The following is a 25099-nucleotide window of genomic DNA, read 5'->3' on the forward strand; positions in this document are numbered from 1 at the left end:
CATAGCGTCGTCCGGGTCAGGGAGGGTTTGGCCGGTAGGGAGGGTTTGGCCGGTAGGGATATCCTTGTCTCAGTATGTAAAATTTTTTGGATAAGAGCGTCTGCTAAATGACTAAAATGTAAAAAAAAAAAAAAGGGATGTTTTTCAGCTGCAGGGACTGGGAGACTAGTCAGGATCGAGGCAAAGATGAACGGAGAAAAGTACAGAGAGATCCTTGATGAAAACCTGCTCCAGAGCGCTCAGGACCTCAGACTGGGGAGAAGGTTCACCTTCCAACAGGACAATGACCCTAAGCACACAGCCAAGACAATGCAGGAATGGCTTCGGGACAAGTCTCTGAATGTCCTTGAGTGGCCCAGCCAGAGCACGGACTTGAACCCGATCGAACATCTCTGGAGAGATCTGAAAATAGCTGTGCAGCAACGCTCCCCATCCAACCTGACAGAGCTTGAGAAGATCTGCAGAGAAGAATGGGAGAAACTCCCCAAATACACTTGTAGTGTCACACCCAAGAAGGATCGAGGCTGTAATCGCTGCCAAAGTGCTTCAACAAAGTATTGAGTAAAGGGTCTGAATACTTATGTAAATTGAATATTTCAGTTTTTTATTTTTTTTAAATAAATTAGCAAACATTTCTAAAAACCTATTTTTGCTTTGTCATTATGGGGTATTGTGTGAAGATTGAGGGAAAAAAAACAATTTCATACATTTTATAATAAGGCTTGTAGTGGTTATTTCTGTATTATCAAATGAGGAGAGACAAACTTATCACACAAGTCAGAGTTATACTTAAACTAAATCTTTACTCACTTATTAATAACGGAGCAGGTCAAAACAACACACACATACAAGGTGAATCGATTGAGTGCTCGAATAATACAGAGACGCAAGGTGTTTATATAGAAACCCAGGAACTGCTTAGTCATGATTGGTTCCACCCCTCCCAGCAGATCAAGGCATCATAAGCTTCCTTGCTTTCTTCTTGTGGCCAGGTGTATCGGGTCAGAGCAGACAAACAAGTGATGATGGCAGTTCCATTTACTCCCTTCTCCACCAAGATAGCCTCCGTTCTCTTCTATCTCCCCACAGCTGTGCCCTTGGAAGACAGTAAAAGAACAGGACGGGCTGAAGAACTGTGGTCTCTTCTCAGAGGCTCTGTCTTATGCCGTGTGACCAGGTTACTCAGAAGCAAAGAGACATTGAAACAATACAGGTCTACCTGTTCCTCGAGCTTATCTCTATCTCATGTCCTTGACTACACGCCCAAACCAGCTGCGGGGACTGAACGTGGAAGAGAGGAACCATCCTTTCTCAGAAGCACAGCATTGACACGGAATAAATGTCTTTACTATTTGTTAAGCATATTAAATTGTTAAGTATTAATATTAAACAAATCAGGTAAATAGTGATTATTCTCTCACAGACTGTAACCTAACAAAATGTGGAAAAAGTCAAGGGGTCTGAATACTTTCCGAAGGCACTGTAGGTTACAGTATCTAGCTCCTGAGTGGCGCAGCGGTCTAAGGCACTGCATCTCAGTGCTTGAGGTGTCACTACAGACAGATGGTTTGAATCCAGCCTGGTTCGAATCCAGGCTGTACAACAACCGGCCGTGATTGGGAGTCCCATAGGGCGGCGCCCAGCTTCATCCAGGTTTGGCTGGTGTAGGCCGTTATTGTAAATAAGAATTTCTTCTTAATTAACTGACTTGAATAAAGGTTACATTTAAAAAATAATTTTCTGAGATGTTTACAACCTTCTGGATTGACAGCTCCTTTAAGAACCAACATCTCACATTTGGAAAGATTTAATACAAAACCTGAGATTTTGGAGAACTGCTTAACAATATCCAATGCCAATCTAGCCTGTGACACATTTTTCTAAAAAAGTGATGTGTCATCTGTCAGTTGGAATATCTTGAGCGCTCTGGCCTGGAATGTAATGCCTTCAGATTGACTGTGATAAACTAATGAGCATAAGGTTTGAGATACTAACAACAACAACAACAAAAAAGTGAGATTGGACAACTTTGTCGTATTCCTTTGTAAATGTTAAACCTTGAGGATGTTCCATGACAGAGTTTGATACAGCTATTGGCACCATTATGCAGCGTTCTAATAGCATCCACAACAACAACTGCCAAACTTCCAATGCTTAAGACAATCAAAGATAAAACTGTGACTAACGGTATCAAATGCTTTCTGAATATCCAAAAATAAGATAACACGGAAGTCATCCAATAGATCACAATACTTAACCATTGTACATGTCAACTTCAATGCGGTAGGGTCGCCCCAAGGATCCCGAATAGCACGGACCATTTCGCGAACGGCGTTGTAAACTTTCTTTCCCAGCATGCACTTTGACCCAACCCCCGGAAATAGTTGAATGTTTGCTAGTAATTTAACTAGCTAGCAAAAGCTACCTAATCGATTTCACGAAGCGAACAACAGCATTCAGGTAATGTCGTCTTGTTTATAGCTAGCAACTTTTCGTATGACCAACTATCATTTACAGCTGACTTGTTATACAAAGTTCAAGTTTGGTTATATCGACTAACTTACTAGCTGGCGCTGAACAGAAGCAACATTGGGGAGTTATAATAGCTACTACAATTGCTAACTGGATATTTAGTTTAGTCTCATGACATGTCATGACTCAGGAAAATTTATAATCGACACCTATAATTGGTGAGTGAAAATTAAAAACTGAGGTGTATGAGGTTTCTAGTATAACTAACGTTAGGTAGCGAGTATAGTTATCTAACTAGCTAAATTACATGATCTTAGTTAGTTAGCAAATAACTTGATGTCATGCATGGCTAAATCAAATTAGTGTTTGCAGCTGTGTCAACTTGGCCACAATCTCTGACCACACGTCAGTCAGTGCAGGGCTCTCAACCATGTTCCTGGAGAACTAACGTTAACCTCCTGTAGATGTTCAATCCAACTCTCGTTTTAACTAACCTGATTCAGTTTATCAACCAGATAATTATTAGAATCAGGTGCGCTAGATTAGGATTGACGCGAGAACATACGGTAGCTCTCCAGGAACAGGGTTGGAGAGCCTTGCATCAGTGTGGATAGAGGGATGGAGCCAAATAACCTTGGAGGTAACGTGAACTAGCTAGACAAAGCAGCCTTTCAGTTGAACAGATTGGTCAAAGTGGCAACTAACTAGTCAATCTACGTATCTGTATGTTTTTGCTGGTATAATTGTATACATGAATAGTTTATTTCTGGAAAGCTGTTATTTTCACATTGTTCTTTTTCCACTGAAATGTTTGCTTATGGGTACCTACATGTCTGTAAAATGGTAATGTTTTCACATTTTTAATTAGTAGATTTTAGATGTGTATTAATGATTTTTCTTTTGCGAAACGCTATCACTTGTTTAGGTGGGATGGAATGTTCTTATTCTGTATTTGACAATGATACGTGGTTGTCTCCGCTATCTTAAGATCAAAGTGGCTCTTGATTAGATCATCTACTAAATGACCACGTTTACATACAAATATCCAGTTTTTATTCGAGATACTCAAGTATTCTTGTGTTTGATTTGACGCATTTAATGAACATCATATCCCGTTTACAATATCCCGAAAAAGCTTGGATCCCGGTTATGAGAAACTCAGAGAAGATGCCTGGGATATGTTGCTCTTTGATATTAGGTATACTATGGCATGTAAACGTCTTGTTTTTCGTGGTCTGCTCAGGTTCCCCTATCATGTGATGTTTGTCAAACAAGTCACTTCAAAAAGTAGGCTACCTGCTCAGTTTGATCCACCATAAATATTTATTTAGCTGATACTCTCTACTGGACCATGTAGTCTACTGGCTTAGGCTACTTTCACCCCAAATGTAATTTGTTTTTGCTTATTTCTTACATTCGGTAGGACATTTGTTTAACTATAATTAGAAGAGAAGCTGCATCTAGGCCTGTCCTAACTTGTTGCCCTGGAAGACTAATAAAGCAGTGCTCACCAGAATTACATTGATAGAATGAATGCATTAGCAATCTAGTTAACACCGGTAAAGTTGTCTGTTTTTACTTCTTCTAGGTAGTACTCTCACAGAACAAGGACGTATCTTAGGCAAATGGATCCTCCTCATCAATCCAAGGGAGGCAACAGGCCTCGGGATGGCAAACGTGGACCAAGCCAGTCCACTGTCCCTCATCAGAAAGATGCCTATGCCAGACTCCTCAGCCAGCATCACAGCAGCAAGTTCAGATCCTACCTGGACCAGTATGTCCAACAACAGGGGGAAGAGAGGGGGCCGAGCGAACAGAGGCAGGGATTAGCATACAGCGAAAAACAAGACATACCGCAGAGAAAAAGGGACCAGGCGTTTATTGAGTGCTCTGACTCGAGTGACTTCTCGCCTTCGCCTATGAAAGGTAAGGGAGGCGAAGAGAGCTCTCTGTCCTTGTACATGGACAAGCTGAATAGTCGGGGAGCCCTGCAGGAGCCGGAGAGGAGGCAGGGGGTTTCCGACAAGCAGCGACGCGGGGAGAGGAGGGACACCAACACCAGTCAGGATGGAGATGTGGAGTCCGGAGAGGAGTTTGCCTCCCTCAAACAGAGGGACTCCCAGCACCAACAACAGATAAGAAACAAAGACCACAAAGACCATGTTTACAAAGTGCCCACAAGTAACCAAGGGAACAAGGACATGAGTTATGGGGCATCCCCCCCGAAAGCCTTCTCATCTTTCCCAGCTCAGGCGCAAGAGAAGAAGAAGTCCAAGAAGAAGAATGTGCCAAAGACCAACGCAGATAACAAGAGCGGTGGGCCCATGTATCCTGACTTCGATGCAGACATGTCAACATCCCCCCTTAACAAATCCAAAAACATGCAACCACAAGGTAAAAAATGCTCTTGACTAAGTGAATATACTTTTTGAATTACCTTGACCTCAAAGTTGTCATATGTGATCAAGCTTTTGCAAACAGTTGCATTTTCTTATTGAAGATGTAGGTGTTGTATTGTAATCTGACTTGTATTTTCATCCTCAGGTGCCACTACGCCTTCTGACAAGGGTAAGAAGACTAGAGGAAGCCAAGGAGGATCAAAGAAGCAAGTGTTTGAAGCGTACATGACCACAGAGGACGTTTCCCACGGCCTGAAGAGAGGAGAGCTCATTCAGGTGAAACTAGACGTTTTAAGACTAGACCTTCATAAAAACAATATATATATATATATATATATGATTAGTGTGAATTATTGTATCAAACCAAGTAACCACACTAATTTAAACGGTTACTTGTTTACCAAAGATCAGGAAATTCTGACCTAAGGCTTTATCGGTCAAAGATTATCTAACACGATGGTGTGACAAGTTAAGCCTACTAATGGAAACATTTCCATATTCTTTTCAGGGATCCATAAGAATCAACCCCAAAAAGTACCACGAGGCTTTCATTGCAGCACCGGTGAGTGTGTCAATAGAACTATACAGTAGTTTATAGGTGTTGGCAGTAATATTTGTCTAATGGGACTGCATCTCTGCAGGATGGCAAGCGGGATATCTTCCTGGATGGAACCGCAGCCCGCAACAGGGCCCTGAACGGGGATGTGGTTGTGGTGCAAGTTTTCCCTCAGGAGCAGTGGAAGGTGAGCTCCATGGAGGAAGATTCCGCCTCAGCATAAATACACTGTGTACACAACGTTAAGAACACCTTCCTAATACTGAGTCGCATCCCCCCTCTTGCCCTCAGAACAGCCTCAATTCATTGGGGCATGGACTCTACAAGGTGTCTAAAGCATTCCACAGGGATGCTGGCCTGTGTCGACTCCAGTAATTCCCACAGTTTTGTAAATTTGACTGGTTGTCCTTTGGGTGGTGGACCATTCTTGATACATACGGGAAACTGTTGAGCATGAAAAACCCAGCAGCGTTGCAGTTCTTGACATACAGTGGTGCACCTACTACCATACCCCGTTCAACGGCACTTAATGGCAGACACACAATCCATGTCTCAATTGTCTCAAAGCCTAAAAGTCCTTTGTGTCTCCTCTCCTTCATCTACGTTGGTTGAAGCGGATTTAGCAAGTCCCATCAATAAGCGATCATAGCTTTCACCTGGTCCGTCTATGTCATGGAAAGAGCACGTGTTTTGTACACTTGGTGTAGAGCAGCTATATCATATGCACTGCTATGTAATAGGAGTATCAGTGTTTCCCCTACATTCAAGTATATTCAAGTAGATTTAGATGGGTTACGACCAACTGTCAATGGTTATGACCAACGATGTCTATGGTTATGGCACTTAAGTTTGTGAACCACTCATTTATATCCACTAAAGCAATAACTTGTCATGCTCTTCATAATATACACCATTTACCCGCTGTTGGGTTCAATCTAGATTTATTCACCTCATTGGATGTTGCACCGGCAAAAGACCCCTACACGTCACACAAGCACATATATTCATATTTTCTGACTAAGCCCCCCCTTCCAGGCCCCCTTTGTACTCCTTCTGCTCAAATACAATGCACATAGATCATTCCATCTAACCCGACGATCACTACTGCCAGGTTAATTACACTGTTACAAACAGACCAACACTGGCTCAAGTCAGATCGTCTCCAACACTGCTGATGCACAGTGGCTATCCTAAAAACAGAACTAAGTGGTTGTGCGTGTACAGGTTGTGAAGTCAGACAGCGAAGGCGTGAGCGAACCAGAGACCCAGTCTGGGAGGAGCCAGACACCAGGAAAGAAGACCAAACGCCCCCCCAGTCCTGATGTCATTGTGGAAGCCGAGACTGAAGCTGAGGAACAACTGGCCAAGAGGGTGGAGAACATCAGCCTCAACGTCACAGGTACAGGCTTTTCCCCTCAGCAGGTTTAATGAAACCACACACTTTTATGGCAAGAGTTCTCAAAACTGTGTAGAGCAAATCCATTTGACAAAAATAGGAAATCAACACCGATTAATAACTTCCAGCACTTTCCCCAATTAATTTTGCTGTTCTGCCTCTGCAGAAGATGGAATTAAAAAAGAGATACTCCAAAGGACTGCTAAGGTAAGCAGTTTTATTTTGAAAATGGATCCTTATGGCTGCTGTGCTATTGCATGAAGAAAGACCTACTTCTAGTCAAACATTTTAAAAGAAAACGTACTGATTTCCAACAAACATCTCGCTCAATAGAAACAATTGCATTGAGACCTATCCTTCTGTCAAAGGGTTCGCTTCTCTTTGTTTTAGTTGTTTTTCTTCCATTAGTCAAAATCGATGTTCTTGTGTCCTCTTCATCTGCACCTTCTCTCTCCTAGGTGGTGTACATAGTGGAGCAGAAGCACTCGCGGGCCGCCACAGGCTTCCTCAAGTTCCTCCCGGACAAGCCCTTTGCCATGTTCTCTCCTGTTGACCACCGCGTTCCACGGGTAAATGTTCCCCTGCCAGATTGCCCCCATGACTTTTGCTCCCGCCCGGGAGACTACGCCAACATCCTGTTCATCGTCCGCATCACCAGCTGGCCAGACGACAGCAACTTTGCCGAGGGGTATGTAATGAGTCACTGCCTCACTGTAGGGAATTGTCTGTATCCCTACCCCGTAACATTGTCTCATTCGTTTATACTTCCCCTCACGCATAAGTGTTTGACTTTATGGCTCGTAAAATAATTCTAGAGTTTATTAGGTACACCCATCTATTACAGGGTCGGACCCCCCCCCCCCCCCCCTTGCCTCTAAACCAGCCTGAGTTCTTCAAGGCATGGAAATGTTGGTATCAAGGGGCCAAAGAAGTACCAGGGAAAACATTCCCCACGCCATTACACCACCGCCACCAGCCTGTACTCTTGACACCAGGCAGGATGGAGCCATGGGCTCATGCTGCTTAGGGCAAATACTGCTTCTGCCATCAGCATGACGCAACAGGAACGGGGATTCGTTGGACCAAGTAATGTTTTTCCACTCCTCAATTGTAAAGTGTTGGTGATCGCGTGCCTCCTGGAGCCGCTTCTTGTTTTTAGCTGATAGGAGTGGAACCCGCTGCAATAGCCCATCCGTAACAAGGACCGACGAGTTGTGCGTTCCAAGATGCGGTTCTGCACACCACTGTTGTACTGCGCCGTTTGTGGCCCGTCTGTTAGCTTGCACGATTTGTCAGTCTCCTTCGACCTCTCATCATGCTGTTTTTGCCCATAGGACTGCCACTGATTGGATTTTTTGGGGGGTTTGCCGCACCATTCGCGGTAAACCCTAGACACTGTCGTGCGTGGAAAAGTAGGGCTGCCTCCATTTAGTCGACTGATCGATTGTCTGGTCGATAGCTGCTCAAGACGCCTGTCTGCTTCACGCCTGTCTGAGTGGACTAATCCATTGCGGAGGCCTTGGGGATGGCACTGTCCATTCTAAGACGTGCTACTGAAATTGCATATGGATAGATTATGTAAGGACGATGCTGCCACACTAATTAAAAATTATATTTTATAACAAATAGCCTTTCTCCTGTGTTGGATAGCGGTCGCTGTCCGCGGTTCTGAAACATCAGTGTGCTGTTGAGTTGGCGCCTTTTCCTAGACCATGTTGCTGTGTGCATAATAGCAAAGTTAACCTGCATATTGGGGTTGAGAACAATGCGGCGGAGGCAGCAGCTGAATGAGGAGATGAGAAAACAGCTCTTGCCTTATTTTTCTAAGGAAAGTGAGGAGCGGGATACCCCAACTTGATTAGGTCTAATCAATAGCCTAACTGTTATGTGCCTGACTTTATAAATCATTAATATATATATATATACAGAAATAAGACGGATCATGCTTCTGTTGCTTGTTTTGAATGTTTAATAGCCTACTGATTCTGTGAGCTCCAAGCCTCACGCAACCACATGTTGGATAAAGCAATTGCACAATTTTTCTGTTTTTATTCTTTGCCATACTGTAATAAAGGCTTTTCACTTTTTTGTTGTTGTTGGAACGACCTCTTTGGTATGACTTTTCTCACCACCTGTTTGGCCAATATGCATGCTGCGCTTGCTCCTTAACTTATTTTTCTTGATCCTCAGTTTCCACAACTAGTCAAATTTCTTCCCCTTTCCCACCTGATCAACCATTTTGCTGTCGCGTGTTTGAGTTTTATAACCAATTTATTGATGGGCTATATGTTAGGCACCAGTGGTCGCGATGCGTACATGTCACGTAAAGAGAGCAAGGGTTGAGAGAACGGGGAATGTTTTTCCTTAAATGAAGGATTTCGGTAAAATAACTTTTCAGTCTGGCTTATGTTGCAGCAACACGGACAGCGCGATGCTTAATATCCGTGCTTAATAGACGCTCAAAGTCTCTTAGGTCACTCGTTTCGCCCATTCTAACTTTCAATGGAAATATAACTGAATGCTTCTGACTGCCTGCTTTATATCGCACCCACGGTCACATGACTCACTGTCTGTGGGAGCTAACCTTTTTGGTGAACGGGGTGGTGTACCTGCCCACTGAGTGCTTGTCTGTGAATTCTAGTAGGGGATGGTGCACTTGTGCTTCTAGAGGATCAGCTCTATGACACTCATTAGCTATGTAATACAATTATATAAGGTTACATCGAAGCCCATATCTATCGGATGCTGACAGTCCTCCTTATGTCTTCCCCCCTCAGTCGACTTGCTAAGACTCTGGGCCAGGCCGGGGAGATTGAGCCGGAGACCGAGGGCATCTTGATAGAGTACGATGTGGACTTCTCCGAGTTCTCTGTCGAGGTGCTGGGCTGCCTGCCCCAGAAGCTGCCCTGGACCATCCCCCCTGAGGAGTTCGGCAACAGGAGAGACCTGAGGTGAGTAGAGGACGCTCACAAATACGGCATCCATATCAGGAAGTCGTCAGTTCTGACACAACTCCCTCAGTTGTCATTGACGCCGTACACAAAGGCTCTCGCATGCCCAATTCCAATGGAGCCACGCAATGTACATATGTATTGCGCCATATGTATTGCGCCATTGTCTTTGCCTTTTTGTAAGTACTAATTTGACACAACTGAACAGGTGAAGACAACACTCATATGCGGAGTTATTGTTTTCTATTCAGGAAAGAATGCATATTCACAATTGACCCAGCTACCGCCAGAGACCTGGATGATGCGTTGTCTTGCAAACCACTGCCCGACGGTAAGCCATTTTGTTCCTTTGGAAATAAAGCATAGGGAATGCAATTTTGATGGTTTATTAATGCAGCCGTGTTTTGAATTTACTCATGTTTTTATTGACTTGTGGAATTCATCAGTGACAATGTTCTCTCTCTCTCTTTGTTAGGCAACTTTGAGCTGGGCGTCCACATTGCTGACGTGAGTTATTTCATGGAAGAAGGCAATGCGCTGGACTTCATCGCCAGTCGGCGAGCCACCAGTGTCTACATGGTTCAAAAGGTCTTCGTTTGTTATTACTAAATTATTCATGTATTAGTCATTTGATAAGAATTAATGTATTATTGGAGCAAGTAAGTTCTGACTATTATATAATTACCAGCTGGGCATACTGTAAGTTAACTGTTGACGTTGGCCTGTGCCACTCCCAGGTGATCCCCATGTTGCCTCGTCTGCTGTGTGAGGAGCTGTGCAGTCTAAACCCCCTGACTGACAGACTCACCTTCTCAGTCATTTGGAAGATCACCCCTGAGGGCAAGGTACAACACCTTCATACTAATTATGCTAGTGTGGCCATAGAAACAGGAAGCTGTGGCACTGTTTCTATCAGATGGATGCATTGTGTAATTGTATTGCATGGAATAAAATTAAAAAAAATATATATATATTATACAATAGTGTATTCAGACCCTTTCCCGTCTTGCACATTTTGTTACGTTAGTATTATTCTAAAATGGATTAAAAAATAAATAAAATCCTCAATCTACACAATACCCCATAATGACAAAGTGAAAACAGATGTTTGCTAATTTATACAAAATAGAAAACACCTTATTTACTTAAGTATTCAGACCCTTTGCTATGAGACTCAATTGAGCTCGGGTACATCCTGTTTCCATTGATCATCCTTGAAATGTTTCTACAAGTTGATTGGAGTTCACCTGTGGTACATTCAATTGATTGAACATGATTTGGAAAGACGTGTGTGTATTTATAAGTAAGGTCCCACAGTTGACACTGAATGTCAGAGCAAAAACCAAGCCATGAGGTTGAAGAAATTGTCCGTAGAGCTGCGAGACAGGATTCTGTCGAGGCACAGATCTGGGGAAGGGTACCAAAAAAATGTCTGCAGCATTGAAGGTCCCCAAGAACACAGTGGCCTCCATTCTTAAATAGAAGAAGTTTGGTACCACCAAGATTCTTCCTAGAGCTGGCCGCCCGGCCCAACTGAGAAATCGGGGGAGAAGGGCCTTGGTCAGGGAGGTGACCAAGAACCCTATGCTTCTGCTGTGGAGATGGGAGAACATTCTGGAGGAAAACTGGCACCATCCCTACGGTGACGCATGATGGTGGCGACAGCAGCAGCATGCTGTGGGGATATTTTTCAGCTGCAGGGACTGGGAGTCTAGTCAGGGTCGAAGGAAAGAACGGAGCAAAGTACAGAGATCCTTGATGAAAACCTGCTCCAGAGCACTCAGGACCTCCGACTGGGGAGAAGGTTCACCTTCCAACAGGACAACGACCCAAAGCACTCAGCCAAGACAATGCAGGAGTTGCTTCGGGACAAGTCTCTGAATGTCCTTGGGTGGCCCGGACTTGAACCCAATCGAACATCTCTGGAGAGACCTGTAAATAGCTGTGTAGCAACGCTCCCCATCCAACCTGACAGAGCTTGAGAGGATCTGCAGAGAAGATTGGGAGAAACTCCCCAAATACAGGTGTGCCAAACTTGTAGCTTCATACCCAAAAAGACTAAGCTGTAATCACTGCCAAAAGGTGCTTCAACAAAGTACTGAGTAAAGGGTCTGAATACTTGTATAACCTGAAATATCACATTTACATATTTATAAAAAAATTCTAGAAACCTGATTTTGTTTTGTCATAATGGGGTATTGTGATGTAGCTTGATTTAAAAACAACCATTTAATACAGTTTTAGAATAAGGCTGTAACATAACAAAATGTGGAAAAAGTCAATGGGTCTGAATACTTCCCAAATGCACTGTATGCAGATGTGTGGCACATTCACCACACTCCATCTCTACCCCTCTAGATCCTGAGTGAGTGGTTCGGTCGCTCGGTGATCCGCTCGTGCATCAAGCTGAGCTATGACCACGCCCAGAGCATGATCGAGGCCCCCGACAAGCTGTTCCAGGCAGATGAGCTGCCCCCCTGTGCCGCCGAGCACCCCATGGATGAGATCCACCAGGCCGTGCTCAACCTGCACTCCATCGCAAAGAGGCTCCGTGCCCAGCGCTTCCAGGGCGGCGCCCTCCGCCTTGACCAGGTCAGAGGGCGCTGCATAGTATAGGACAGCTGTGTCATGCCATTTTTGTGCTGTTGCCAGAAGGTCTCAGAATAGGAGTGCTGATATTGGATCAGTTTAGACTTGTAGATCACAATGAATGACCAGGGGACCTGATCCTAGATCTGCACTGCTACCCTGAGACACTTTTTGAATCTAAAGATTTACAAAACATTTGTCTATTTTTACCATGTGGAATGAGTAGTGAGGATTTTAGTGAAAGGACTGAGAGAAATCTCAGAATGATGACTATAATCTCCTTTGTTTTTGCAGTTGAAGCTGTCTTTCACTCTAGACAGAGAGACAAGCATGCCCCAGGGCTGCTATGTCTACCAGTACAGGGACAGCAACAAGTAAGTCAACCCCACACAATACACATACACCGAGTGTACGAAACATTAGGAACACCTGCTCCTTCCATGACGTAGACTGACCAGGCGAATCCATGTAAAAGCCGTGATCCCTTATTGATGTCACTTGTTAAATCCACGTCAGAGTAGATGAAGGGGAGGAGACGGTGCACCGGTCTGAGTCAAGAACTGCAGCGCTACTGGGTATTTCACTATTAATAGTTTACAGTGTGTATCAAGAATGGTCCACCACGCAAAGGACATCCAGCCAACTTGACAACTGTGGGAAGCATTGGAGTCAACATTGACCAGCATCCCTGTGGAAAGCTTTCAACGCCTTGTAGAGTCCATGACCTGACGAATTGAGGCTGTTCTGAGGGCCAAAGGGTGTGCAACTCAATATTAGGAAGGTGTTCCTAATGTTTTGTACACTCGGTGTACGTGCATACATACCCAAAGAGTCGGCTCCCTAAGCAAGCTAACGGAGTTAGTGAGCTTAACGGCGACGGTGCTCTGATGGAGATACTATCCGATTCTACAGAATGTCTTGCCTGTCAACTTTTTGTTTGAATGCTTTTCTCTCTGTCTTCTATCCCAGGTTGGTAGAGGAGTTCATGTTGCTGGCCAACATGGCCACGGCCCACCAGATCTACCGCTCCTTCCCCAACAAGGCCCTGCTGCGACGCCACCCCCCGCCCCAGACCAAGATGGTGGACGACCTGCAGGAGTTCTGCGACCAGATGGGCCTCAACATCGACTTCTCCACGGCCGGGACGCTCCATGTGGGTATCTCCAACTCCCAGCATGCACTCTAAAACACAACAAGTCTGTCTATGGGAGGCCTTCTCAAAAATAACAGAAATGCAGAATACAACTTTTTTTTAAACAAATGTTCACGTATGTTTTAAGTGGGTTTGTTTATTTTTTAACTTGTCCCTTGTCCTTACCATCTCCTCCACATCGCTGCTCATATATTAATACACAATGTACACACTCATTCTCTGACGCACATAAATTCAGCCGGAATGCATTCTACCCCCATAGAAAAGTTTGAATGAGACCCTTGGTGATGACGAGTACACCAGCGCCAGGAAAGAGGTCCTGACCCACATGTGCTCCAGACCAATGCAGGTTAGTGTGTGCCACTACCGTCGTCTCTCTATACTGCTCCCTTAGCAGTCCTATCGCTGGTATCTCTTTCTTGTGTCCCTCCATTGGCTTCCTGTATCGGTTGTATCAGTCCACCGCTAGTCTACTGGGGTTCTAGCTCTATGTATATCTGGATTGTCCCCATGTGTTTTCCTATTGGGCTGCCCCCAGCTAGCCAAACAACATGTCCAAAATATTTAGCAAATGTATTTGTATTATACTGGTTAATGTCAATGGGGTCTTGTTGTAGGCTACCTTCTACTCTCTCTCTCTCTAACCTATTTTGCTTTTGAGCCAACTTTAGAAATGTCACCGTGACCAATGATATGTGAATGCTTCCCTCCCCAGATGGCGATGTACTTCTGTACGGGGGTGTTGAAGGAGGAACTCCTGTTCCGTCACTACGCCCTCAACGTACCCTTCTACACCCACTTCACCTCGCCCATACGGCGCTACGCTGACGTCATAGTCCACAGGCTGCTGGCCGCCTCTCTGGGTGGGTGGCGAGACACTGTGCTGTGTGTGTGTTTTACCCCATAGAGGACAATGGCTTCGTTGTGTTAAGAGGGGTGGACCGAGGACAGCGGGTGTCTCAGCTGTGTGGTAGCACCCAGAGAAAATGTGGCTCTGGTGGTGGAATAGCAATGTGGTAAAAGACAAAAGCGTCCCTTAGATTCCAAAACACCCTGAATCTGAGCTGATGGGGTTTTTTTTGTCCCGGTGTCTGTCTGAGATTCACTACTTTTTGACGGTGTTGTGCTGCCACCTCTGTAAGAGAGAAGTAGTTCAAGTTGACTCCAGTGTGTGTCGTTTTGCCTGTCTTGTCTTTACAATACAATTCTTTGCTTATTTCTGGTTTGTGTAGGCTGTGGTCCTCACCTAGAGTTGAAAGGGGAGGAGGTGCAGAAGCAGGCGTCCCACTGCAACGACAAGAAGACGGCCTCTAAGAGAGTCCAGGAGCTCAGCTCAGAGCTGTTCTTCAGTGTGTTCGTCAAGGTACACCCAAGACCCTGCATAATGTTCCCACTAGAGCAGGCGTGTTGAACTCTTACCTTATCAGGCCCGGAGCCTGCTGGTTTTCTCTTCTACCTGATCATTAATTGCACCCACCTGGTGTCCCAGGTTTAAATCGGTCCCTGATTAGAGGGGAACAATGAGAAAATCCAGTGGAACCGGCTTTGACGTTCGGAGTTGCATTCGAGGGCCCTATACCAAATATGGTTTGAAATACTATTTGTTTTCTTTCAAATACTATGAGCATTTAAATGAGCCTGCTTAGTCTTAGATGGGTGGTGTACTTTTGGGACTGGTCTATTGGTTCCATTGCACCAGGCAACCTTAATCGAGTGCATCTGAACTATTTGAAAGAAAACAAATGCTATTTGAACCCAGGGCTGTTACACACTCATATCTCCAGTTTAGCCCCTGGTGTTGCATTCAGTGTGGCACTGTGCAGAATGTTATTTCCCCCCCGCAGGAGAGTGGTCCTCTGGACTCTGAGGCCATGGTGATGGGAATTCTGGACCAGGCCTTCGACGTCCTCGTGCTGCGCTACGGGGTGCAGAAACGCATCTACTGCAAAGTGAGTGCCACTCGAACCATTGCCGTATTCATTTTGTGTGACGATACCAGATCTGATTTTGAGATTTGTTGTCTACTGCTTGGGTCCGTATCAATCAATCAATTTCAATTTTATTTTATATAGCCCTTCGTACATCAGCTAATATCTCGAAGTGCTGTACAGACACCCAGCCTAAAACCCCAAACAGCTAGTAATGCAGGTGTAGAAGCACGGTGGCTAGGAAAAACTCCCTAGAAAGGCCAAAACCTAGGAAGAAACCTAGAGAGGAACCAGGCTATGAGGGGTGGCCAGTCCTCTTCTGGCTGTGCCGGGTGGAGATTATAACAGAACTATGCCAAGATGTTCAAAAATGTTCATAAGTGACAAGCATGGTCAAATAATAATCATGAATAATTTTCAGTTGGCTTTTCATAGCCGATCATCAAGAGTTGAAAACAGCAGGTCTGGGACAGGTAGGGGTTCCATAACCGCAGGCAGAACAGCTGAAACTGGAATAGCAGCAAGGCCAGGCGGACTGGGGACAGCAAGGAGTCACCACGGGCGGCAGTCCCGACGCATGGTCCTAGGGCCCAGGTCCTCCGAGAGAAAGAAAGAGAGAAGGAGAAAATTAGAGAGAGCCAAGATTTTCAAAATGTTCATAAATGACAAGCATGGTCAAATAATAATCAGGAATAAATCTCAGTTGGCTTTTCATAGCCGATCATTAAGAGTTGAAAACAGCAGGTCTGGGACAGGTAGGGGTTCCGTAACCACAGGCAGAACAGTTGAAACTGGAATAGCAGCAAGGCCAGGCGGACTGGGGACAGCAAGGTGTCATCATGCCCGGTAGTCCTGACGTATGGTCCTAGGGCTCAGGTTCTCAGAGAGAAAGAGAGAACGAGAGAATTAGAGAGAGCATACTTAAATTCACACAGGACACTGGATAAGACAGGAGAAGTACTCCAGGTAACCAACTGACCCTAGCCCCCCGACACAAACTACTGCAGCATAAATACTGGAGGCTGAGACAGGAGCGGTCAGGAGACACTGTGGCCCCATCCGAAGAAACCCCCGGACAGGGCCAAATAGGAAGGATATAACCCCACCCACTTTGCCAAAGCACAGCCCCCGCACCACTAGAGGGAAATCCTCAACCACCAACTTACAATCCTGAGACAAGGCCGAGTATAGCCCACAAAGGTCTCCACCACAGCACAAACCAAGGGGGGGCGCCAACCCAGACAGGAAGATCACGTCAGTAACTCAACCCACTCAAGTGACGCACCCCTCCTAGGGACGGCATGAAAGAGCACCAGCAAGCCAGTGACTCAGCCCCTGTAACAGGGTTAGAGGCAGAGAATCCCAGTGGAGAGAGGGGAACCGGCCTGGCAGAGACAGCAAGGGCGGTTCGTTGCTCCAGAGCCTTTCCGTTCACCTTCACACTCCTGGGCCAGGCTACACTCAATCATATGACCTACTGAAGAGATAAGTCTTCAGTAAAGACTTAAAGGTTGAGACCGAGTCTGCGTCTCTCACATGGGTAGGCAGACTGTTCCATAAAAATGGAGATCTATAGGAGAAAGCCCTGCCTCCCGCTGTTTGCTTAGAAATTCTAGGGACAATTAGGAGGCCTGCGTCTTGTGACCGTAGCGTACGTATTGGTATGTACGGCAGGACCAACTCGGAAAGATAGGTAGGAGCAAGCCCATGTAACGCTTTATAGGTTAACAGTAAAACCTTGAAATCAGCCCTTGCCTTAACAGGAAGCCAGTGTAGGGAAGCTAGCACTGGAGTAATATGATCAAATTTCTTGGTTCTAGTCAGGATTCTAGCAGCCGTATTTAGCACTAACTGAAGTTTATTTAGTGCTTTATCCGGGTAGCCGGAAAGTAGAGCATTGCAGTAGTCTAACCTAGAAGTAACAAATGCATGGATTAATTTTTCTGCATCATTTTTGGACAGAAAATTTCTGATTTTTGCAATGTTACGTAGATGGAAAAAAGCTGTCCTTGAAACAGTCTTGATATGTTCGTCAAAAGAGAGATCAGGGTCAAGAGTAACGCCGAGGTCCTTCACAGTTTTATTTGAGACGACTTTACAACCATCAAGATGAATTGTCAGATTTAACAGAAGATCTCTTTGTTTCTTGGGACCTAGAACAAGCATCTCTGTTTTGTCCGAGTTTAAAAGTAGAAAGTTTTCAGCCATCCACTTCCTTATGTCTGAAACACAGGCTTCTAGCGAGGGCAATTTTGGGGCTTCACCATGTTTCATTGAAATGTACAGCTGTGTGTCATCCGCATAGCAGTGAAAGTTAACATTATGTTTTCGAATAACATCCCCAAGAGGTAAAATATATAGTGAAAACAATAGTGGTCCTAAAACGGAACCTTGAGGAACACCGAAATGTACAGTTGATTTGTCAGAGGACAGACCATTCACAGAGACAAACTGATATCTTTCCGACAGGTAAGATCTAAACCAGGCCAGAACTTGTCCGTGTAGACCAATTTGGGTTTCCAGTCTCTCCAAAGGAATGTGGTGATCGATGGTGTCAAAGGCAGCACTAAGGTCTAGTAGCACGAGGACAGATGCAGAGCCTCGGTCTGACGCCATTAAAAGGTCATTTACCACCTTCACAAGTGCAGTCTCAGTGCTATGATGGGGTCTAAAACCAGACTGAAGCATTTCGTATACATTATTTGTCTTCAGAAAGGCAGTGAGTTGCTGTGCAACAGCTTTTTCTAAAATCTTTGAGAGGAATGGAAGATTCGATATAGGCCGATAGTTTTTTATATTTTCCGGGTCAAGGTTTGGCTTTTTCAAGAGAGGCTTTATCACTGCCACTTTTAGTGAGTTTGGTACACATCCGGTGGATAGAGAGCTGTTTATTATGTTCAACATAGGAGGGCCAAGCACAGGAAGCAGCTCCTTCAGCAGTTTAGTAGGAATAGGATCCAGTATGCAGCTTGAAGGTTTAGAGGCCATGATTATTTTCATCATTGTGTCAAGAAATATAGTACTAAAACACTTAAGTGTCTCTCCCGATCCCAGGCCCTCGCAGAGCTGTGCAGATCCAGGACAGCTAAGCCCTGGAGGAATACGCAGATTCAAAGAGGAGTCTGTAATTTGCTTTCTAATGGTCATGATCTTTTCCTCAAAGAAGTTCATGAATTTATTACTGCTGAAGTGAAAGCCATCCTCTCTTGGGGAATGCTGCTTTTTAGTTAGTTTCGCAACAGTATCAAAAAGAAATTTTGGATTGTTCTTATTTTCCTCGATTAAGTTGGAAAAGTAGGATGAGCGAGCAGCAGTGAGGGCTCTTCGGTACTGCACGGTACTGTCTTTCCAAGCTAGTCGGAAGACTTCCAGTTTGGTGTGGCGCCATTTCCGTTCCAATTTCCTGGAAGCTTGCTTCAAAGCTCGGGTATTTTCTGTATACCAGGGAGCTAGTTTCTTATGACAAATGTTTTTCGTTTTTAGGGGTGCAACTGCATCTAGGGTATTGCGCAAGGTTAAATTGAGTTCCTCAGTTAGGTGGTTAACTGATTTTTGTCCTCTGACGTCCTTGGGTAGGCAGAAGGAGTCTGGAAGGGCATCAAGGAATTTTTGTGTTGTCTGAGAATTTATAGCACGACTTTTGATGCTCCTTGGTTGGGGTCTGAGCAGATTATTTGTTGCGATTGCAAACGTAATAAAATGGTGGTCCGATAGTCCAGGATTATGTGGAAAAACATTAAGATCTACAACATTTATTCCATGGGACAAAACTAGGTCCAGAGTATGACTGTGGCAGTGAGTAGGTCCAGAGACATGTTGGACAAAACCCACTGAGTCGATAATGGCTCCGAAAGACTTTTGGAGTGGGTCTGTGGACTTCTCCATGTGAATATTAAAATCACCAAAAATTAGAATATGATCTGCTATGACTACAAGGTCTGATAGGAATTCAGGAAACTCAGAGAGGAACGCTCTATATGGCCCAGGAGGCCTGTAAACAGTAGCTATAAAAAGTGATTGAGTAGGCTGCATAGATTTCATGACTAGAAGCTCAAAAGACGAAAACGCCATTTTTTTTTTTGTAAATTGAAATTTGCTATCGTAAATGTTAGCAACACCTCCGCCTTTGCGGGATGCACGGGGGATATGGTCACTAGTGTAACCAGGAGGTGAGGCCTCATTTAACACAGTAAATTCATCAGGCTTAAGCCATGTTTCAGTCAGGCCAATCACATCAAGATTATGATCAGTGATTAGTTCATTGACTATGACTGCCTTTGAAGTGAGGGATCTAACATTAAGTAACCCTATTTTGAGATGTGAGGTATCACGATCTCTTTCAATGATGGCAGGAATGGAGGAGGTCTTTATCCTAATAAGATTGCTAAGGCGAACACCGCCATGTTTAGTTTTGCCCAACCTAGGTCGAGGCACAGACACAGTCTCAATGGGTATGGCTGAGCTGACTACACTGACTGTGCTATTGGCAGACTCCACTAAGCTGGCAGGTTGGCTAACAGCCTGCTGCCTGGCCTGCACCCTATTTCATTGTGGGGCTAGAGGAGTTAGAGCCCTGTCTATGTTGGTAGATAAGATGAGAGCACCCCTCCAGCTAGGATGGAGTCCGTCACTCCTCAGCAGGTCAGGCTTGGTCCTGTTTGTGGGTGAGTCCCAGAAAGAGGGCCAATTATCTACAAATTCTATCTTTTGGGAGGGGCAGAAAACAGTTTTCAACCAGCGATTGAGTGCTGAGACTCTGCTGTAGAGCTCGTCACTCCCCCTAACTGGGAGGGGGCCAGAGACAATTACTAGGGGGTATAGTGCCAAACACGACGGATGCTGATTTGGGGCACACCGTATCAACTTTTCAAATGTTTCTTTTTTTTATTGGACAAGTTCAGAAAGAACCTTTTATTTCTGACAGTTGTCTTCAATTTTGATACCACATCAAGCTTTATGGTCCTATCTATAGTCATTATCGTGTACTATGATATACATAAGGTCCAACAATGGTTTAGAGAGAGAAGAATTGTTAGGTAAACATTGTTTTGTCGTCATTTCATAACTTTACACCCCAAGACCTTGGCTGACACATACAGCATGATCTCATCCATTTGTCAACTATTGCACTACATTTACATTACATTTAAGTCATTTAGCTGACGCTCTTATCCAGAGCGACTTACAAATTGGAAAGTTCATACATATTCATCCTGGTCCCCCCATGGGGAATGAACCCACAACCCTGGCGTTGCAAGCGCCATGCTCTACCAACTGAGCCACACGGGACCGTGCACTACACAACTACTTAAAAAAAGGAGCTTTAGTCAAATTTGAATGACATTTATGGATACTAAGTTGAATGGAATCGGGTTCATATTCAATAGACATCAAAACATTTATTTTTATTTTTGTTACGTGCCCTGATGAACACAACCCAGATCTATGATAGAGTAAATTATTCTCCTGTTTTGAATGAACCGAATGTATGCGGAGGTGTGTAGTTGATGTGTTAAGTTGTGTTGTCATGTTCTTCAGGGTCTACATGGCCTGGAGACGTTCCACTTCCACAAGGTGGGGAAGAAGGGGGAGTTGACTCTGGTGTGGGCTGCAGAGGAACCCGGGAAGCCTAGCGTACGGCAGGTAAGACCTAGGGATCGTGCCAAATTACTTATTTTATTCGCAAAAAAAATACCGCGATCTAATAGTTTTCCTAAAATGATTAGAACATTTCATAAAAATCCAAGTGAAATCCTATTGCGTGGTATGTCTGCTAAGGGGCAATGAAGTTCTACCGCAGTCGTACAGTAGTCTTAGGCATCTTCAATCTGCTTTGTAGCTGCCCGACTGGGCAGGTGACATTTTGTCCCGAAGACAACCGTTGAGTGTTCCTTCCATTTGTTATGTGCATTAGTGACTCACCACAAAAAAGAAACCTAGCCAAGTGATCACAGGTCTTCTCCCTGCATTCTCTTTTCCCTCTGGTACGTCTCACAAAATTCTGACCGCTCCCTCAACACAAGATCGCCTCACCCAAGCTCCCATTAGGCTTATGGAAATTACTGCATACAGAAAGGGATGTAGCCTCCCGAGTGGCGCAACGGTTTAAGGGACTGCATCGCACTGCTAGAGGCCCGGGTTCATTCCCGGGCTGTGCCACAACCGGCTGTGGTCGGGACTCCCATAGGGCGGTGCACAATTTGGTTAGGGGAGGGTTTGTCCGGGGGGGACTTTACTTGGCTCCTTGTGGCGGGCTGTGTTAAGCTGGCAGATGTTAAGGAGCGCGGTTAGGCGGGTCATGTTTCAGAGGACGAGTGACTCCACCTCTCCCGAGCCCGTTGGGGAGTTACAGCGATGAGACAAAATTTAAAAAGGGGGGGGTTAGAAAAAATATGGGATACACAAGCAAAACTCTAGATGAGATACAGGTGTGTGTTTTGGTTGGATTGTTTTGAAGGCGCTAGACCGCTAAGAGAATCTGCTTAAAAATGTCCTAAACAGTAGAGCATTGAAGCCCAACCCCATATTAAACTATCTGCTGAATGCCAACAGAATGTTATTATTTTGAGTGTCCTCTGTCACTAACAGAGGGTTGTCCTGTTCCGGTCTCTCCTTCTAGGAGATCTCCATCTTTAGTCTGGTGGACGTGCAGCTGAGGGCAGACGGAGCGCCTATGAAATACAGCGCTGTCATCAAGAGGCCTAATGAGACGGCGTGATGAATACTCTCATGTGCCCCGAATAACACACACACACACACACACCATATCACACATTCTCTGACAAACACACACAGCACTGCCGAAGAAGCTTTGCCAGTATTTTGACATTGACTACACAAACACACAGGTTCTTGCACGTTTTTTTAAATATGTATTAGAAAAGCAACTTTTTCGTCGTTTAACTTTACAGTTCAGTTACCATTGTTACCACCGAGGCTGGACCGTAGCACTGAAGCAGTGGTATTGTTGTAGGGCCTGGCTGCTTAACTGTCAAAGCGCCAAGACTGTGAAATTAACTTTTTATTTTGCAGTTTTTACCTTTTTTATGAGGTCATTTTTAGATATTATAATTATATACACAGTCAATCTGTGAAGATGATGGCTTAAACTATTTTTGGTTTAAAAGAAGTTTTATTGAAGCTGTGTTTTATTAATGTCAAGTGTACTGTAACTGGTCGTTTCAGTCGCAATGCAATTGTCGTTGTTTATTTGTAGCTGTAACCTAGCAAGAACTTGTATGCTTTTCCACTTCAATTCATAGTATGACACTCGTCCCCACATGAATCTACTTTAAAGGCTCGACGAAGCGTTCATTAACCGTTTTCGGAAGAACTTTGTGGAGGCGTCAGTTATTTCAAAAGTGAATTCACACAATGAATAACGTCTGACTTTTTGCCAAATGCTTTGCCACCCTTTTATGTAGCAAGACATTTTTGTGTGTCTTGTGTAGTTGTTTGAAGTGAGACCTGAAATCCTTGTTGGCGGAACTGTTCCTGAGTAAAAAGATGACCCTACCCCATCCACTAATATACCGCTGTTTATATTTTTATGGCAGTGCATGCTGGTGTTTACAGTGCAGATTCTACGCATGCTAATCCATTGTATCTCAAAGTTGTCAAGCGTGTGACTCGACTTTTATCGTGACAGTTTTGGCAGTGACTCTAAAATAATGGCGTACAATGCTGCTGTGAACTACCGTGTGAATGAGGCCTTGACCATTTTGTCTCCCATAAAATCCTTCTAATGGCATGCATGTCCCAAAAAATACTGACACTTTTTCTTTGTCTTTCATCTCAAGATCTCAGTATTGTACATGACAGTAATGATTTATAAATCTTTTATTGTTTGAGGGCAGCCATCTTAGTGGTCTTGCTCCATAAGCAGGTGTGCCTTTTTCCGTGACATTGTTTTACTCTAGAAATAAAAGCAATCTGTATTGGTTTACATTGTACGTGCAGTTAAGCAAATATGTATTAAGACCATAAATGTTCTGCAAATTGTAAGGTGCCAGTAGCAAGTAACTCCTTTAAACTCTTGATACCATGTTCAAACTCACCAATCACATGTTGATAAAGTAGTATATTTCTAACTAGTAGCTGTAACTCACTCCTAAATTTCTGTTTTGTCTTTGTGACCAGATAGGAATTACAATCTGAGTTTAAAAAAGAACAAATGTTTTTTTTCTTCAATAACTAATAAGCCTTTTTGCCTTTTTACTAAGTAATTACAATTTTGGAGTCAATTAAAGATGAGCAAAAACAACCCATTACCAGAGCTTTCTATTTAGAGGGGGCTGTTTTTTGTTGGTGCGTTTTAAAAGCTTGTGATTGTCTTTTGTAATCGGGTCGCCGAGAGTAATTGAGTAGTGGGACTTTAACAGGAAAGGGAGAGCTAGGCGGTCAGTCCACACAATACCTTATTTCCTTTGCGCTTGTTTTACGTAATATATTCCATTCATTTTGCCCACGTAATCTATGCCTTACATGAAAATAAGTTGAGCTTTAAAAGGGTACTGCCTTTTCTGTTTCAGATGTAAGATTTAGGATTCAAGAATCTTTTCATTGATTAGATTATTTTTATTTTTTTACTGCGCTCCCCGTTCCATTTGTGTAATGAAGGTGTACTTGCATTGCCTGCTCATGGTGATGCCAATGTATAGACTGCAGTGGTTGTTAATGTCTCAAACCTGTATATACAGGGTCCACGATAACAGGGTTATATTCAATAGGAAGAGAATGTAATGAAACCGTGAAACATGGATATACCACAAGAACTTGTCCAATAAGAAACTTTTTGTTTACCTTTGCAAAACATTTAGCTTAATTGTGCTCTACTGAACACGATCCAGGTGTTGTCCTGTGGCTTGGGGAGTGGGAGAACTGTGCTGTGTTAACATGTTATACTATCCAACTGGACACAAAATATTCATGTATTAGCAGTGATCACATAGGAATTAGTTTAAAAGTGTACTTGATGTGGCTGGCCCCTGTAAACCAAATAAACATCGGCTTCACTAAATGATTCTACTACTGTCCATTTTGTACCGTACTGAATTTAAAAAATGATTCAACATTTAATAAAGGGCGTACCTATGTGATTTTTTACAAAATCAGTTATTAGAGGGCTCTTGTGCAATAAAGATGGAGAAATTAGTGTGTTGAAATGGTAAAGCATTGGTATTTGTCATTCGACTTCACATCAATCCCCACACCCTCCTAATCATCATTACAAGGAAGGAAAGTTATTAGTTACAAAGGACTGACTGTGCCCAAAGGGTAGTGACTATTGAGGTTTAAAAGCAACAATGACTGATTATGGTTCTCTTACTTAGGCTACCTTAGTTGAATGCACTAAATCGCTTTGGGTAAGAATATCTGCAGAATGACAATGTCATTTTTGAAAACTGACATAAAAATTTGGCTCATTTGTGTTTTGAGATTAGCGGTATGCTGGCATGCCATAGTCGCTAGTGGGAGTCTAACTCTTTCCACAGTCTTCACATTTTGCTGCCTTAAAATTCTAAATGTTTTCTTATTGATCTACACAACCTACTCCACGTTTTTCAAAGTGATCAATTTTTTTTATTGTCCAAATTACTAAGAAATACAAAATTAGAATGTTTATTGCGTAGGTCCAGTGCAGCCATTTTTATCT

At 43.9% G+C, this 25099-nt stretch overlaps 1 protein-coding gene across 2 annotated transcripts; it reads left to right on the forward strand.

The window, feature by feature from the left end:
* The first annotated feature begins 2280 nt into the window (after window positions 1-2280).
* Window positions 2281-24466, forward strand: dis3l2 (DIS3 like 3'-5' exoribonuclease 2). 2 transcript variants are annotated; one of them, XM_071362415.1, is made up of 21 exons: window positions 2281-2460; window positions 4061-4866; window positions 5017-5147; window positions 5380-5433; window positions 5513-5614; window positions 6652-6826; window positions 6990-7030; window positions 7282-7511; window positions 9601-9774; window positions 10026-10105; window positions 10250-10362; window positions 10512-10619; window positions 12133-12366; window positions 12658-12737; window positions 13333-13516; window positions 13779-13865; window positions 14232-14379; window positions 14749-14879; window positions 15361-15465; window positions 20983-21087; window positions 22064-24466. In XM_071362415.1, the coding sequence occupies exons 2-21, from the start codon at window positions 4098-4100 to the stop codon at window positions 22160-22162; spliced, it is 3150 nt and encodes a 1049-aa protein (XP_071218516.1). In that variant the 5' UTR covers window positions 2281-2460; window positions 4061-4097; the 3' UTR covers window positions 22163-24466. The 2 variants fall into 2 exon arrangements, with proteins under 2 accessions (XP_071218516.1, XP_071218517.1); XM_071362416.1 differs by lacking the exon at window positions 2281-2460 and adding an exon at window positions 2552-2690.
* Window positions 24467-25099: the final 633 nt, after the last annotated feature.

Source organism: Salvelinus alpinus, chromosome 23 (assembly GCF_045679555.1).
Source record: "Salvelinus alpinus chromosome 23, SLU_Salpinus.1, whole genome shotgun sequence".
NCBI lineage: Eukaryota > Metazoa > Chordata > Actinopteri > Salmoniformes > Salmonidae > Salvelinus > Salvelinus alpinus.

What these genes read in the sequence shown, in the direction of transcription:
- dis3l2 (XM_071362415.1), top strand. Translation starts at nt 4,098, where the DNA reads ATGGATCCTCCTCATCAATCCAAGGGAGGCAACAGGCCTCGGGATGGC. An exon ending in GCGCCCTCCGCCTTGACCAG is followed by an intron (nt 12,367 to 12,657) that starts GTCAGAGGGCGC and finishes TTGTTTTTGCAG; the next exon opens with TTGAAGCTGTCTTTCACTCT. An exon ending in GGAAGCCTAGCGTACGGCAG is followed by an intron (nt 21,088 to 22,063) that starts GTAAGACCTAGG and finishes CTCTCCTTCTAG; the next exon opens with GAGATCTCCATCTTTAGTCT.